The sequence below is a fragment of the Artibeus jamaicensis genome, unplaced genomic scaffold, assembly GCF_021234435.1.
Source record: "Artibeus jamaicensis isolate MK-2021 breed Jamaican fruit bat unplaced genomic scaffold, CSHL_Jam_final contig_233, whole genome shotgun sequence".
NCBI lineage: Eukaryota > Metazoa > Chordata > Mammalia > Chiroptera > Phyllostomidae > Artibeus > Artibeus jamaicensis.
Genome location: NW_026521486.1, coordinates 64,887,682 through 64,905,116, shown reverse-complemented (window position 1 = coordinate 64,905,116; position 17,435 = coordinate 64,887,682). Strand labels below are relative to the sequence as shown.

The following is a 17,435-nucleotide window of genomic DNA, read 5'->3' as shown; positions in this document are numbered from 1 at the left end:
ATTTTGCTGTTTTGAGTCAAGATTAAATTTAGAAAAAATTTAATAAATTCATTAATTTAACAAATATTTATTGAGCAACATAATACCTCCTACATACCAGGCAACATTCTAGGGCTAGGGATACAGTAGCAAACAGAACAGAACCCCTTTCATGCAGCTTATAATGTATAGGAGACAGGGTAATAAATGAGTAAAAATACACTAGTCACAGGAAAAAAAGAAAAAGAAACAAACACCATGATGAGAACAGAAGGTGCTGTTTTGCACAACATGGTCAGGGAGGGAACTTTAAAACACAGCCCTGAACAAAGTGAGATCCATGTGCATGGTTGGGGAGAAAGTAAACCAAAAGAGGAAACCTCTAATGTAAAGGTCCTAAGTAGGAATGTGTCTGAGGAACAAACAAAGAGAAACTGTGTAAAGAGACAAAAGAGTGGTGGGAGATAATGTCAGAGAGGTGCTGGTGAAACAGATCACACAGTGCCCATAACCAGAGTAAAAATTCTGGCTTTTACTGAGTGACATAGGAAGCCATTAAAAGATTCTGAGTAGATAAATATTTGTTACTTTTTCCCAACTTCTATATGCACTATAAACTATAGATCAGGCTAAAAGCAGGAACACCAAAGGAGCTACTGCAAATGCCCAGGAGATAGCTTTAAATAAAATAATTAATGCCTGCTGTAACACATTTATGTAGGTAAAACTGTAACGACCCAAATAAAAATGGTAAAATGAATTACAATAGAATACAAAGTATGATGGAAAGAATTAGACATTCGAGAGAATGTTTATTTATCGATAAATACTTGTTTTACTCCTTGTAGCTAACATTATAAAACATGTGAATCCTGGGGGTTTTTTTGTAATAAAAATATCAAGAAGCACTATGAAGAAATCTGAAAGTATACTCACTAAAATGTTCAAAGTGATCATCTATGGATGGTGTGATTATGGTTTTTAATTTTTTTTACTTTTGAATAACTAATGTTTTATTATGTTCCTATAATGACCTTACCTCATTTATATAGTTTAACAGTTTAGAAAACTAAAGGAAAACGTTACGTATGTGCCAGTTGCCCATCTTCCCCCACCCTTTAATCACAAGAATAGTAACACTTCTTCAAAGTGTCATCTCAATAATCATGTAACCACAGGCAGAGAAAATTGAGGAAAACTAAATAGACATTATCTGTCCACACTTCCAACTCCACTAGCTGTAGTGAGCTGGATCACATGGCTAATGAATTGAGTACAATTCTTTTCTTTACCCAAGAACCTCCTGCCAATCAATGTGAATAAAGCATCCTGCACACATTTATAGTTAACGGTAGCTTTAAGGAAACTTACCCCCCAAATTATAACACTAGTTATTAACTTATATTGGGGGGAAAAAAACTTACCCCTTTGATTGGCCATTTGCCCGATTTTCAAAAAATTTTATCTCCAAAATATCATTTACTCCCAAAGAATGAACTGCTTCAGTTAAATCTTCATCTGTTGTCCACTGCAAGACATTTCCCCTCCATTAAGCATCAAAATATATATGATTTTATTGTTTCAATTTAATTTTTAAGAGTAAACTCAAAATAAAAGAAAATAAATGCTCAGCACAATTAAGTGCAGTTACTGTAAGTTAGTCTCCAATTTTAAAAGAGCACATAGAACCTGAGGACAAAACTTTAGAAACCCTCAGATACAAACCCTTACAGATAGAAGACATTTTTTTTTTTACCCGTAGTAAGTTTCTGATCTCTTCCAACTTTAAACTGCAAAGATTTTAAATTTTCAATTAAAATAAATCTCACTTGTCATTTCCTCCCCTTAAAGGCAATTTTTTTTTTGGGGGGGGGGATAAATCCCATTTAAAACAAAAAGATGAAAAGAAAAAACTAATAACATGTACTGAGTACCTCTCATGTATTTTATATCAAATATTTAACTCTTACAACAATCTTACAAATCCTATTAATCCCATTTCACATACGCAATAAAAAGACTAAAGAGTCTGTCTAACATCACACTCTAATAAATGGAGGAACTGATATTCGAAGCCTCACTTAGCAACCTTTCTATACTGCTACAGTCTCCAATATTATAAAATTGTCAGACTAGGCGGCAGAAGATCAATTAATTTTTTTAATGTAAAAACTGAAAAATAAAATGCTATCAGGAAAGTGGAAGAGGGTCAACTTTTTAATTTTTATTGAATTTACTGGAGTAACATTGGTTAATAAGTTATATCGGTTTCAAGTGTTAATTCTATAATACATCATGTGTGCACTGCAGCGATTTAAATTTTTTTTTCATCTCATGGTACACATAAACTAATTACTAAAATTCTGCAGCACACCAAAAAATATTTTTGTTCATCTTACAAAAGAAGGTATAATGTTGATTCATTCACACCAGAGGGCTACTGTTGTGCTGGCTGTTGTCATTTTTTACTTCGCAACCTAAGGAAAAAGAGGTCAGTGCCCTGACTAAACAGTCATGTATTGCATGTTTTAATTCTTGTGGCACTTCAGTTGAAAATAGTTGGAATATGCCATAGCCAGGTAGTCCAGTTGGTCAGAGCATTATCCAGATACAGCATGGTTGCAGGTTCAATTCCCAGCCAGTGCACATATTACGAGAATCAGCCAATGAATGCATAAATAAATGAAACAACAAAATAACTGGTTCTTTCTTTCTCTCCCTTCCCCTCTCTCAAATCAACTTTTTAAAAAATCACTGGTATACTGTTCTGTGTGTTCAGCACCCAAAGCCAAGTCTCCTTCTGAGAAAGGGTAAGTTTTGATTACTAGACAATTTTTAAACTTCCCAGTATACATAATACATGTTTCCAAGTAGAGACATAAAAATTCTATAGGACTGCTTTAGCATTTAAAATTGAATGCTAATGAAATTAACAAGTTATATTAAACACCCAGTTAATGAAACTGCCAACCACTAATCTTACAGTCTCATAAACTAAAATTAAAATGTACACAGCAATATTTCCATAAATCAGATTTCGAATTTAAGAGCAAAAATTAAACTCAACAAGTCTATAAGATGAATTGTGTCTCTTTCTCTCCTATAGTTCTGAATCCTGGTTTTGAGACCTTATATGAACATTTTTTTTCCTTTGAAAATTGAGACTGATGAAATCTGGAAGTGGGAGAAAACAAAGGACTTGAAGACAAACTAGTTGAACTATATTTAATTGGATTCTCTACCAAAATAAGTTGAATGACTACAAAATTCAAAATGATAAGATCTGGAATTTATGTTTTAAAGGTACTTTTATTGCTCTCCTCATTGCATAAGCAAACATACAGAACAACCAATCTAGTAACTTCAAATTCTTATTTTATAAAACTCAAGAAAACACATTAACTATTGGAGTAGTTAAAAATCAATTGCCAACAATCTAACTCGTATTGTAAATTTACTTACCCATGTTAGGTTTCCAATGTACAATGCAATTCTCTTTCCAGTATATGTATAGACAACATTTGGTGCTGCTCCTTTACCCACATCATCACCAACAGTTGGTGGGAGAGTATCCATGTAATCCCGATCTTCGGGGGCATCTCCATTATTTGCCGATGGAGAGATGACATCGTCATACAAATCTATCTGATCGTGCCCACCATATTCAGCTTCCTGAGATACAGAAATAATGCTCTAAATTATATAATAGACTACTACACTAAATAGATTTGAATACAAATTTATTCAACTATTAATTTTTAGAAATTCATTCAACTATTTGTCTTAAAAATCTGGTAGAAGATCAAAAGACCCAAAGATATCAGTAAAAATCTTCTCACTTTATGTCTCACATGTGTTCTTGAACAGTGACCATAAATGGCTATACAATAAATCCAATTTTTCTCACTGTTATAACACAGAGAATAATGTTCCTCTGGGAAAAGCACATGGAGACAAAACAATGTAAAACTTCTTGAATGTCATTTTTAAAGTGAAAGTAACAATACACTAATTAATACAAACATGAGCTTTTAAAAAATTGACACTAAAGTACAAACAAAAATCAGAGCCATTACAAATCCTTAATATTTAACTGCAGAAAAACAGCTATTTGCTGTGGTATTCAGGATCTTGTTTCCTAGCACTGTGAAATCCATTAGTTTTAGGAAAAAGCACAGCGAGCTAAGCCATAGGGAAGGAATGATGAAATGTGGGTATGTAAATAATTCCAAATGTCATAACAAATGAACAAAGGAAAGAGAAACAATAAATAAAAAAAAAACAAGTAAAACTATACAAATTGGTGTCTAGCAATAGTTTTATTAGTCTCAGTCAACAAACAATTACTGCCTGACTTTTTAGATATCTAGTTAATTAGCAAGAGAAAAAGGACATCGGCCTGTGAACAAAGGGTCACGGGTTTGACTTCCAGTCAGGGCACATGCCTAGGTTGGACGGACCAGGTCCCCAATGTGGGGCACTCAAGAGGCAAACACACATCGATGTTTCTCTCCCTCTCTTTTTCCTTCCCTTTCCTTCTCTAAAAGTATACAAATAAAATGTTAAAAAATAAAAGGATATGAATAAGGATATAGTAAAGCTTTGTCACTGTCACCAGCAGAATTAAAGCAATGCTAGAGGATACGACTTGCATGTCAAAATAAGCAGGAAGAGGAAAACAAAAAAGAAATATAAAGAGAAAAAAAATAAAAAGGGTTCAATTTATAAATAAAAGGAAACGCAGGGATTGGCAGAACACTCAACACCACTTACAACTGCCTTTGGTAACCATTACTGGAATACTGGCTTAACTCCCTGTATCAGAGAAAAATCTATTTTCATTTTTCTCCCTTTCTACCATTAAGTGCCTAAAATCAATGTGAACTATTTTATTCCTGTGATGTAGAATACAGGGTGGGGACAAAAGCAGGTTTACAGTTGCTTGTAAGGAAAATAATACAATAAAGAAAAATACAAGAATTAAACTCACTCAAAACTGTAAACCTATGTTTGCCCCACCCTGTATTTGAGATAATAGAGGCAATCAGCTACAAAGCAACAAACAAAGAATTCAGACATAATTTATATCCTCCCATTAACAGTTTATTATTATTAAAAAGGAGCTATTATACAAATGGCACAGTAAGAGAAGCTAACAGTTTTAGGGACTATTACACAAACGAAGAATGACCCAGAGATAGCATTTGTAATACGACTGTGAACAGATCAACAAAATATTATCACAGGCCCCATAGGAACATAGTGTTACTCAGAATGAAGGCAGAATAAAAAAAAATTTTAAGAGAAAAGAAAAAAACCTAGGAGAAATACCATTTATACACATAGCCAAAGGGACCTGAAATTTGTAAAGTCATCTTCAGGTAATCTACTGCATAAGAGAGCCAATCAATTTACGAATTATACAACAGAATCTTTACATAATAATTGTTATGAGATAGAATGTAAGGCATTTAATGAAGGACCCAAAATCTCAAGCCATAAATCAAAACCATGTTTAGCAACAGGCAGAAACTAATACAAGTCACTAAATAATGCCATAATTTAATTGTTTATACAGCAATACCAAAATAATCTTTCAGAAATGAGTTTTTGATAAAGTAACATGCTCAAATTGCAGTGACAGTAAAAATGAGTGGTTCCACACATTTGAAAGACTAAAGAGCTTCCCACAAGGGGTAGTAGTAGGTCCTTTAAAATATTTTGCAACTGGGTTCTGCACCTCAAAAAGAATGATTACTATTATTATATAAAGGGAGTTGTTATTTCCTCAGCAGAGACTACAATCATAATATATGGTCTGAGGGAGAGTAAAAAAGAATGCAAGGGCTATTAATAACAGGACTAAAATAATATTTAAGTTTATACTTTCACTAAACATGTTAACACATTATTTGATTTTTCATTGGTTGTAAATCTAGAAAAATGTTTACCTAAGTAGACAACAACTTACAAGGGTAACTGCAGCTACACTAACCTGGTCAATCGCAATCACTATTTTTGTCCACCTATGAATTCCTATGTTGACACCAATCAATTTTCCACAGTGGTATGGTTCTACCAATATTAAGGATCAGCCAATTTGGTAGTTAGACTACCAATTGGCTGAAGTATGATACTAATTGAGACCATATTCCTGGGGTTTGATCTCCTGTGGATGGACTGGTTAGCTTGGCTCTGTTCCCAGGCCGCAGCCTGTACTTCTAGCCCCAAGAGTATGCATTTGGATGTGGTGAAAAAATATTAAGGACTCTAAATACATCTGTTATCATTACTAAAAATTCAACTCAAAGCATTTACTCTTTTCTATTATCAGTAATCTTCCTTTTCAGTTTCAGCATATCACACTTATCCTCCACATTAAAAAATACACAGAACACATCCTTTTGTTCCCACTTTAAAAAGAGGGAAAACATGCATATTGTATGCAAAATGTGTATCATAAAGAGATTTCTGAAAGACTACTGAACAAACAAAAATAGGGCTTCTACTTTGTCAAAAAGAAATGGTCAACAATGTCAGGTTCTACTATGTAAGGTATTTTCAATTAGTATCTTTAGGGAATTTTAAAGGCATTCAAAAACAAGAAAATATCAACATTACCCTTCTGATTATTTTAGATACCAAATGCTGCACAATCTTAACTATCTCCTTTTCATAGTAGCTAATCACCAATAGAGCTGCACATTATATGTAACTTCCAATTATTTACAGTGCTTAGGGTACATTTTAAAAATCGACTAATTTTTTTCATTCCCTACATTTTAAATCACTACAATCATTCTAAAGGCTAGGTAGGCATCCTCTCAAGATTTTGCACTCCAAAATATACATGATATACAAGTAGCTGTTGCCAAGTCAGAGAAAACAGTTAAAAATAACATGGACAGTAACCAAAATTCTGTTAATTCCTTTTTAAAGCAATGTTTCTCAAAAGTTTTTTCATTATCACAATCGCCCTCCTCCCAAAGAGTTATTTTTAAACATTTTCCCTAATCACCTCCCATAAAATTTTAATATCACTGATACACTGTATATACTAAATACCACTGTTAGAATGACCATGGTATAGCTGTACCATATACTTTATTCCCCCCAACAAGCCCAACACTGCTTTTGGTCTGAAAATTGTAATGTCATTCTTGCATTATATGATACTACCAGTAATGGCACAGTAAAGGCCACTTATTTCAAAATCCCAATACTGGAGGGCGAAAAAAAAAAAAAAAATCAAAGGAATTTAACAGTCACTCCCATTTAGAGACATATAAGCAGGGGAAAGTTACACTTTGTATTAACAAATGTATTCTAGATCAAGAAAGAAAAACACTAGCACACAAAACCCAGTATCAGATAACCCAATCTAATATCTATTTATCTTTTAAAAAATATATTCATTTTTTGCCCTGGCCAGGTATCTCAGGTGGTTAGAGAACCATCATGACATGCCAACACTGCAGGTTTGCTCTCTGGTCAGGGCGTAATACAAGAAGCAATCAATGAATGCATAAGTAAGTGGAACAAATTGATGTTTGTTTTTCTCTCTCTCAAAAAGTAATAAATAGAGATTTTTTAAAAAGAAAATAAATCATTTTCTGATTTTGTGTAATTATATTAAATAGATATTAAAATTAGTTTGTAATCCCTGTAAAAAGATCAATTGATAGTAAAGGAAGCCAAGTTCTTACTAAAAATATGCCACATAAACCACAAAGTAGACAATTTATAGGCAGCTGAATGGATCACACTTAAAAACAATAGAATTGAGACCCTAATCAGTGTGACTCTGTTGCTTGGAGGTCATCCTACAAAGCAAGAGGTCATTGGTTCAATTCCCAGTCAGGAGACATGCATGGGTTTGGTTACAAGAGGCAACCAATCAATTGATGTTTCTCTATCACCACAGCTATGTTTCTCTCCCTCCCTTCCCCACACTCAAAACAAAATCTTTAAAAATAGTAATAATACATAAGAGTTTTAACTTTCCTAAACATTTACACCCAAGTTTCCGAATCAGTCTCTACTTACCCAATTCTCAACCTTATATCTGTATCTTAAAAGGGTTTTCTATTAAATATAAACTTTTCAGAAATAAGGTTTCACTAATATCTGTCTAATAAACTCATTTCCCAATACTGGCTAGACAACTGGCAACAGTAGATACATAATGATCAAATATAAAGTAGAATGACTCATGAAATAAAGGCAAGCTGACTTATAAGGCTGTTTGGGTCCATAACTTCTAAGTGAATTTTTTTCCTGGCTACTACCAAACACACCATTTCATTATAAAGTTGGGTGGTCAGATTACTAAAGCAGCACTGATATCAGTGAGTAACCTACTGTCAGATTAGTAACTAAATTCTACATTCAGAGCTTTTGATCCCCAACAAGCAAAATACACACTACCTCAATGCATACAGTATCAGCTTTCCTGAAGTTCACAGAATTGTTGACTTTCCCCTTCCCTGCCAGCAAAAATTCTACAGGTAAAGAAATACATAAAGGAGTGGATTCTACAATACACAACCTGTCAAGAGTGTAAAAATTATGTAGGTGCCTCTCATCCACACTACAGTGCATTCTATCTAAACTTTGCATCCTTCCTTGTTGGCATATAATAGAAACTCAAGGAATGTTTTTGAACTGAGTTAAAAAAATTTTTTTGAGTTTAATAAAAGTAAAAGTCTATTGGGCTAGTAACACTGTATTTGAGTACAAATCCTAGGTCAAATTAAACTGATACACAATAAAAGGCTAAAACAAAACTGCTTTCGTCTCAATTCCAAATTCAAGTTAATTCAGAGATTTGGAAGTGGTTCAAAATCTCCTTCCACTGGAACTGTTCTCAATTTGGTTACATCCAAAGACCTTCAACTTAAAAACTAAAGTGTTTGCATAAAAATTAGCCCAGTCCCTGTGCCTTTTCTCCTCTTCAACTTTCTTTTTGAAATCAATTTATACTGTGCTTTCCTGAAACACACACACACATACACCCTTCGTAAAAGTATGACTATTTAAAATAGAAGAGTCTCTGGATGGGTAGCTCAGCTGGTAGGAGCATCATTGCAGATCTGATCAGGTACAAAAGTCAACCAATGAATGGACTAAGTGGACAAATAGAGGTTTCTTTCTTTCTCTCTTTCTTCCCCCCTGAATTCAATAAAATTTAAAAACAGAAAGAAGAAATGGAAAATACAGAGACCACAAAGATTTTTTTAATTTTATTTTTTAAAGATTTCATTTATTTACTTTTAGACAGAGGAGAAGGGAGGGAGAAACATCAATGTGTGGTTGCCTCTCCTGCGCCCCCTACTGGCCACCTGGCCCGCAACCCATGCATGGGTGCTGACTGGGAATCGGACTGGAGACCCTTTGGTTCACAGGCCAGTACTTAATCCATTGAGACACACTAGCCAGGGCAGACTACAAAGAATTTCAAAGTATACAAATTCAATGAAAACTGCAGCTCACATTAAAGAACAAAGATTTTTAAAAATGTTTACAGCAGTTTAGAAGCTAAAATAAGTCAATACTAGCTATATTTAGTAAAACATTTTACTTAGCTATAATAGTCAGTTTACTACAATAACCAATATAAATTATACCACCTAATAATATAGTGCAAAGTCAGTAATAATTTTGTAGTTGTTTCTAATTGTGATAAAAATTTCAGGAAAAAATCAATATTAACATTAAAAAAAAAAAACAAAAAACAGGATGAGCCCTGGCAGGGTAGCTTAGCTAGCTACCAGTGTCCTCCTGATACACCAAGGTTGCAGTCTCACTTCCCCAGTCAGAACACCTACAAGAATCAACCAGTGAATGCATAACTAGAGCAACAAATCAAAGTTTCTCTCCCATCCCCACTCCTCTCTAAAAATCAGTCAATAAATAATTAAAAAACAGGATGAACCTTGAAAACCAACTATCCTTTTGTGTCTATTTAACCCCATTAAGTATTCAAAAGTACAAACATTTTACTAGTAAAATTATACAACTATATGTGAGATAAAATGCTGTAGGTACCATCAACAGAAAGTTTTAAAAGAAGCGAATAAAGCAGTTCCCCCTCAGGACCACAAAATTTTAATTGTTACCTCCTGCTCAGTCAGCACTAGTAATACCAGAGATAAAGAAGTTTATCATTCCATTCACCTATACAAAATAGAGAAATGCTCATCCAAATTAAGCCTGGGAAAGCCTAAAATACACTTCACAAAGAGGTCCTGAAAGAGCTTAATTTCTAAAATTGCACCTCAATTCTTCATTTATTGTGTGTAGAAAAGCAAAGCAAATGTATATACTCTTGTAAGAAAAGCTAAGAAAGACAGTCTTGAACATTTAATTGCTCCTTTAGTTGCAGGTAAGGCCCGCTTTTTGGATGAAATGTTGAATGTTTTTCCAGGGAAAAAAAATCCTGGAGGTCTTTATTGGCTTTAAAAGCATTAGATCTGTCTGTGCACCACTGCACATGATTTTCTAGCTTGTCACTGACATAACCGAAGCACCATATATTCCAAATACAAGCACAATAAAAAAGAACAAAGATCTTAAAACCTAACGTTTGATTACAATGAATTACATTTAGGCATACTCGGTCTCTAATGGAGTAGGAAACAGTTAAAGGTAACTAAAATAATTTTTCTTTTCTAATGTTGAAACCAGGGCCACAAAGTCTTTCCTGAAAAAGAAAATGATAAGCCTTTCTAGCTTTCCCAAATAAAATAAACTTAATTAAGCCCCTAGTCACACAAAAGATCCCTAATGGAGGGAGAAAAGAAACACAATTGACCGATAGAATTTTAAGTTTCTCATACAGACCTGGAAAATATTTTAAAAAATAAAGCTTTTTTTGTGCACTACGGTATTAGGCACAGCTTGATCTTTAAAAGGTGTTACTACACCAAAGACAGTAAAGACGTAAAGGGCAGGCTCAGAGCTTAAACGGCACTACTCTGGTCACAAACGGGACCTTTACGAGGATGCCCAACATAACGCGGCGGCTGGTTCTAGGCCAGCTGTGGCCTGTGAGATGACCGGGAAAACCTTGCATTCTCACTTTCTCTAACCTTCCAAAACATAAATCAGACCCCTCCCAGGGCATTGAGCATTTTGCTCTTAAAAATCAAGTCATATCTACAACCCTTTATTTTTAAACGGCATCACAAGAATTTCGGACGAACGTTCTTTACTTTAATCACTCCTCTGATCTCTAGTTGACCTACCATCTTTTTTGTTCCATCCAACCATTCTGCTTTCAAGTCTTCCTTTTGGCCCAGACCACCTATCTTCCCAGGTATTTTCATCAAAAAGGCCAAGAATAACTGGGCCTCAAAGGCACCGCAAGCCCTCCACCACCGAGGCACGGCCAGTACACCGACTTTTAACAGGAGCCGTGGGTCCAAAAGTCAAAGGACTTGTTGCAAACGCGCCCACATCTAAGCCGCCGCAAGAAAATGTTAAGGAAGGAGGAAGGAGGAAGGCGCCACGCCGAAGCCTGTCGCAAAGACGGAGAGCGCCCAAGGAAACCCGGCGCGCGGGTTACAAAGGGCGGTGAATGCGGCCTTCCATGCGGCGACCGTGCGCCGACAGAAAGACAAAATGGAGCGCGGAGAAATCGGAGCCCGAGAGGCCCGGCCGGGGAAGAGGCTGCGGATGGCGCGCGCCTCGCCGGGCTTCCTCGTCAACCCGCGGCGGAGGACCGGGCGCGGCAGCTGCCCGTTCTTCCCGCCGTGCACACGCGGTCCCACCGCCCGGGCCTAGCGCGGCGGGAAGCGCCCGTCGGCCGCCGCCAACAATGGGGAGCGAGGCGCCGGCGAGGGAGGAGCCAGCTGCGGGGCCACTACGGCCCGCGTCCGCGCTCACAGCCCCGCGGCGGGCCAGGCCGCCCGCGGCCCACCAAACGACGCGGTAGAACGGGGCGCGGGGGCGGGGGGTCGCCGCGCAGGGGTCGGGCGGCACGGCCCACCGACGGCAAAAGCACACGGTCTGCAGCCGCGCCGGCTCGCAGCCCTCGGTAGGCCCAAATGAGCTCGTGGGCCGCAGTACCCCCCGCTTCGGTGGCGTGGACCCGGGCTCTCGCGTACCTGGTTGAACTCTTCGCCCACATCCGCGTAAATGTCTATGTGGTCCACGCCGTCCGCCATCTTCCCTCGGCCTCGGCCGCCGCCACCGCCGCCGCCTCCTGCAGGTCCGCCCGCAGCGGCAGCAGCAGCCGAACTAGCGGCGGGGGCGGGGCACGCTGCGTCACTTCCGAGGCACCGAGCGGGGAGGGGTAGTGAGGCTGGGGCGCCTCCGCGACGCGAGGTTGGGGGGCGGAGGTCGCTTCAGCAATCCAGCTTCTGGGCGGGCTGAGAGGGGAAACTACTTCCCTGAGGGCGAGGGCGGAGGCGGTTTCTTTTGTGTGTCCTTGGGAGGGTGGTGAGGAGCGGGGGTCGTCCCAGTTCTTTTCACAGATTGCGTTTCCTCGCCGCCCCTGGCGCAATCAAACGTCTTGTATATTTTCACTTCACAGTTTTTCTTACATTTCTCACAGCTAGGGCCTCGAGAAAGGCGGGAGTTCCACGTCCCCCATTAAATACACAGTGGAGCCCAGCTTTCTGTGAGAGACTGGAGAGCGACAACAATGTCTACTTACCCCTGCATCCTCGCTCGGACACAGAGAACGTTTCCTTTGCCTGGTAGACTCTAGATAGCCGTTGATGGTTATCTTGAGTTATTTGCATGCTACTTAGGTTATTTGCATTCTATTTATATTTACAGCTCCGACTCCTGCCTTGTCTTTTTCATCTCCTCTTACCCGTTCACTGCCCCTCATTTTTTTTCCTCCCCAGATCTGCAGTTGGTTTTCTTTGGAATAGTTCAGATGCTTGTAACTCCAATGCAATCATACTAGAGCCCACCCAACAAGGTGCAGGCATTTTGAGGCAAGGGGCTTCTCTCATAGAATCATAGAATGCCCCTTCCCGCCGCTGTGCGGGGCGGGGCGGGGATAACACTGAAAAGGGTGTTACTAGGTCCATACATCTGAACTTACAGATGAGGTAAATTCTGAGACCTAATAGAATGGATGGAATTTAACCGGGATCACGTGGTCGATAAAGGAAGAGCTGTTACCACCAATGCTTGATTCAAAGGTGTCTCCCAGTTTGAAACCTTTCGTCATTATTTCTTTTCTACCACATTAAAGTGTATTTCCTAAGATCCAGACTGGCCAGAAATCATTCATACCTTGATAAGCCAAGCAATATCTGTTCTGGATATGGTAGAAAAACCTTTGCTGGAGTCATGAAGACCAATGTGGTGCTGTGGATACAGACTTCTAGTAACACACCAGCTAGATGACATCAGTCAAGTTACCTAAGTTCTCTCATGTTCAATCTCAGAATCTTAAAATCAGGGTGACAATATTTACCTCGCCAAGGTTGAAGGTTGATGGTAGCTTTAAATGAGGTAGTTTGCAAAAATGCCCTATCCTTTTCTGCTTTTGAAAAATACTGTACTGATTTCCTTTTTTCAGTGGGGCTTTATGGGAGAGCCATTCATGGTAAGGGATAGTGATGTGGTAGGCACAATGATGGCCCCTCATAGAAGGCTACATTCCAATCCTCAGAACCTGTGAATATGCCACCTTACAATGCAAATGGATTTTTCAGATAGGATTCCACTAAGGATACTGAGGTAAGGAGATTACCCGTGTTTTCCTGGTGGGTCCGAAGTAATCACAAGTGAAAGAAGAGTCCGAGAAGGGGATTTGACAACAGAAGCAGTTTATGTTCTTTCTTTCAGTACACTTCCAACTAACTTCAAGATTCTGACTTCTGTTGTTGCCTTTAAAAAATTAGATGTCAGTATGGCTGTTTCTTTTTATTATATGATTTTTTTTTTAGAGAGAGAAAAAAACACCGATTTGCAGCTCCAGCTGCTTGACTCTTGTATGTACCCCAACAGGGTTGAACCCCAAACCTCCCACATGACTCAAACCAACTGAGTTACCCAGCCAGGGCAGCATCCTTGACTCTTTGAAGTTCACTGGGGGGGTTTCCCTGGCTGCTTTTGAGATTTTTTTTTCTCTTAGACTTTGATTTTCTGCTCTTTCGCTATGTATCTTTGGAAGAACCCTCAAGATAAAGACAGCACAAGCTCTCTTTGGAGCCCTCCCACATCTTTCTTTCCTCTCAGACATCCATCTTTTCTCTCCTAAACTCTAGGGGTTCCCACAAGACTTGCAACTGGGGGAGCAGTGGGGGGCAGCAAGCAGCAATAGCTGCTCCTGGGCTTACCCCATGAGCTTGTCTCCAAGGCCCCATTGACTTTTCAGTGAGCTAATAGCAGCCTTGCCATGGCTCACTTTTTTCCTATTCACATTTCTAGAGAACCAAAGTAGAGCACCGCCTGGGCTCTCTCTCCTGTTGCTTTTTCTGTTTTAGACTTTCTGGTGAACTAAAAGCAGCCTCACCTGGGCTTACGTCTTTCACTGTAACTTTTACTTCTGAGTGAGTCCATGTAGCCCAGTGTGGCTCACTTTTTTTCTTATAAAATAAGCCAAAGCAGAGCACTACTTATTCTCTCTCCTGTTGCTTCTTCTACCCTAAGCCATTCCTTTGTTTCACTGTCCCCAGCATTGATAAATGCACTCTCAAAATCTCTTAGATTCATATTGTGAAATCTTTTTTGCATGAAGTCAAGAACTCATACACTATCTGCTGGCCTGAGGCAGACCCACTGTGTGACACTGATAATTGCACTATCCGAAGTCCCATTGAGTCTGTTGCTGGTTTTTTGTTCTAGTTATTTGTCATGTTTTGTTTGTGCTGTTTCTCACTCATGTTGTCTTGTTACCTGACTATCTTTGTGCGCTCAACATAATAATGTGAAAAAATAATGTGAAAAAATAATGTGAGACTTACGATTTTTCTTTAATAAATAAAGGATTTTCATTTTCTTCTGGCAGGATCTTGGAGTACCAGCAAACAGGATCACCCTAATCTAGATGATTGAGAATCTCGGGGGGTGATTGATTTAGTTTGGTTCACCCTTACCTCCCAGGGTACTGTCGTTCTGACGACCAGCCCAAAACATGGTTTGCCAGAGATACCCCACATGACAGGACCTAGACTCCATATTTTGTTCCCCTAGATGTCAGAATTGCAGCTTAACCTCTCAACCATATTGTTTGAACCTGAAAATGCCCTCAAGGGCAAGAGCACTCTGAATTTTATTTCAAGTTTTTTTAAAAGATTTTTTATTTATTTTTAAAGAGAGGGGGAAAAACATCAATGTGAGAGGGAAACATCAATCGGTTGCTCCCTGCATGTGCCCAACTGAGGACCAAACCTGCAACCCAGGCATGCTCCCCAACTGGAAATCAAACTGCCAGCCCTCCTCTGCAAAATGATGTCCAACCAACTGAATCACACCAGTCAGGGCTTGTCTCAGATACAAAAAAGAAACAATAGACCCCACATGGAGTCACTTGTAGTAAGTCCTACTGAGACTGAATACCTAACCTAATTATAGTTTCAGCCTCTTCCAGGAATGGAATTTTAAGCCAGTTAGTCTGGAATTTTTTGGTTAACACTCGTGAGGTAATCTGCTTGGTAAGATCCTCTTCCTTCCACTAAGGAGAAGTGATGTTGCCTGAAATAATTCACTCTTTTAACTTTTTTGACCTATCCCATTTCTGCCTATAAAAGCCATCCATTCTGTACAGCTCATCAGCACACCTTTCTGCTTACTAGATGGGATGCTACCCAATTCATGAATTTTTCAATAAAGACAATTAGGTATTTAATTGTCATTATGCAGCTGAATTTGGGGTTCTTTAATATGGGGTGCCTCCTTGCTTAGCAATGTTTAAAAATGAAATATTATAAATTTAAAAATACCTTATACATATCGGCCTTTTTGTTAGGCATCTTGTAGTTATTAATGTGCATAGATGAAAAATTGGACGCTTGTTTTTTTGTCCTGGCTTTACTGCTGACTAGCTTAGTAACCTTGGAGAAATCCTTTACCTCAAGTTCTCCATGAAGGTCCCTCTCAGTTCTGAAATTCTATTATTCAAATCTACATAGAATTGAAAGTCCAAAGTGCCTTGGGAGGAATTTAACTATTGTATGTTAATTGTTGCAGAGGAATTTCCTTCTAGCCTACCTGCATTAGTTTTATATTGCTGTTGTAACAAATAACCACAAATTTAGTGGCTTGAAATGACACAAATTTATTATCTTACAGTTCCAGAAGTCCAAAATAGATGTCAATGGGCTAAAATCAAAGTGTCGGCAGGGCTGCATTGCTTCTGGAAGCTCTATTTTCTTGCCTTTTCCAGCTTCTAGAAGCTGGCCGCATGTTTTGGCTGTGACCATCATCCCATAATTGCATCACTCCAACAATATAAACAATATAAAATCAAATATCTAGGAAGAGTAGTAAAGGAGTTGGAAAAAAAGTAAATAAAGTTTGCTGTACATCTACTTCTCCGTATAAAGGAATTATTTTCCTCGCTGTTGCACATAGCTATGCAACATAGCTATGCTCCAGGGTTTAAATCACCACCGTTTGAGAAAATGGCCATCTATTTTAGTTTAAATTACAAAATCTAAAGAGAAAGCAACTGTATACCTCAGTTTTTATAAAAGTCTACTTGTCTAATTGAGTTTGTCTAAGAGGGCAGGAACATGGAATAAGAACAGGGCTCATGAATTCTACTCTTGAGTGTGGAAAAGGTGGAAAATGGTCAGAGAAAGATGGTTACTTTGAGCTAAGCAGACATGGGAAAGGTTGTCTAACACATTCTCCCATTGGATGACATAGACAAAAGCTGATGGTTGGGAAAAATCTATAATCCATAAATATTTAACACATGCTATCATACTAACTTACTCCAAATAAATAAATGTCATTATCACTGTAGGAACATGACTTTAGTTCTAAGGTACTTTAGGCCATACTTTAACCATGTGGTCCCCAGACTTTTAAAAACTCTAACCTCTAATAATATAATATTTATAAACATGCAATCATAACATAGGTAAATACAAACATTTTATTAAGGCATTTCATATTACCATGTTATATATCATGAACATACATATAAATATAACATTTTATATAATGAAATAAGCAATATTTTAAAATGTCTTGCTAATCATAACCTCATATCATCATTAGTGGACATAAATGCATATTTCAAATAGTCTTCTTGAAATTTGGGGGCCAACTCTTGTCAGATCTGACTGTATTGTCATTGTTTTCATCTTATTATGGGGCTCACAAGAATTTGTACTAGAGGGATACAAATGTTGGCTCTGCTGTTTTCTTGTCTTTCATTTGTACTTACATTATTACTATTAGTTGTGAACCAGGGTCTCTCAGGATACTTTTTAAGACACTTGGGCATTTTGTGATGGTTAACTTACTTAAAGCTAGAAAAT

General features: G+C 38.0%; 1 protein-coding gene across 5 annotated transcripts in view; it reads right to left on the bottom strand.

Annotated features, from left to right (window-relative positions):
- The window catches only part of CPSF6 (cleavage and polyadenylation specific factor 6), a 29,428-nt gene extending 17,192 nt beyond the window's left edge, over positions 1–12,236 (bottom strand). For 2 of the 5 annotated variants that reach the window (XM_037132138.2, XM_037132139.2), the window contains exons 1-3: positions 12,087–12,236; positions 3,442–3,651; positions 1,404–1,507 (exon numbers count right to left, since the gene is read on the bottom strand). In XM_037132138.2, the coding sequence (XP_036988033.1) occupies positions 1,404–1,507; positions 3,442–3,651; positions 12,087–12,146 (374 nt within the window). In that variant the 5' untranslated portion in view covers positions 12,147–12,236. The remainder of the gene's footprint in view (positions 1–1,403; positions 1,508–3,441; positions 3,652–12,086) is intronic. The other 3 variants (XM_037132142.2, XM_037132143.2, XM_037132141.2) reach the window with 2 other exon arrangements.
- Between the last annotated feature and the right edge of the window lie 5,199 nt (positions 12,237–17,435).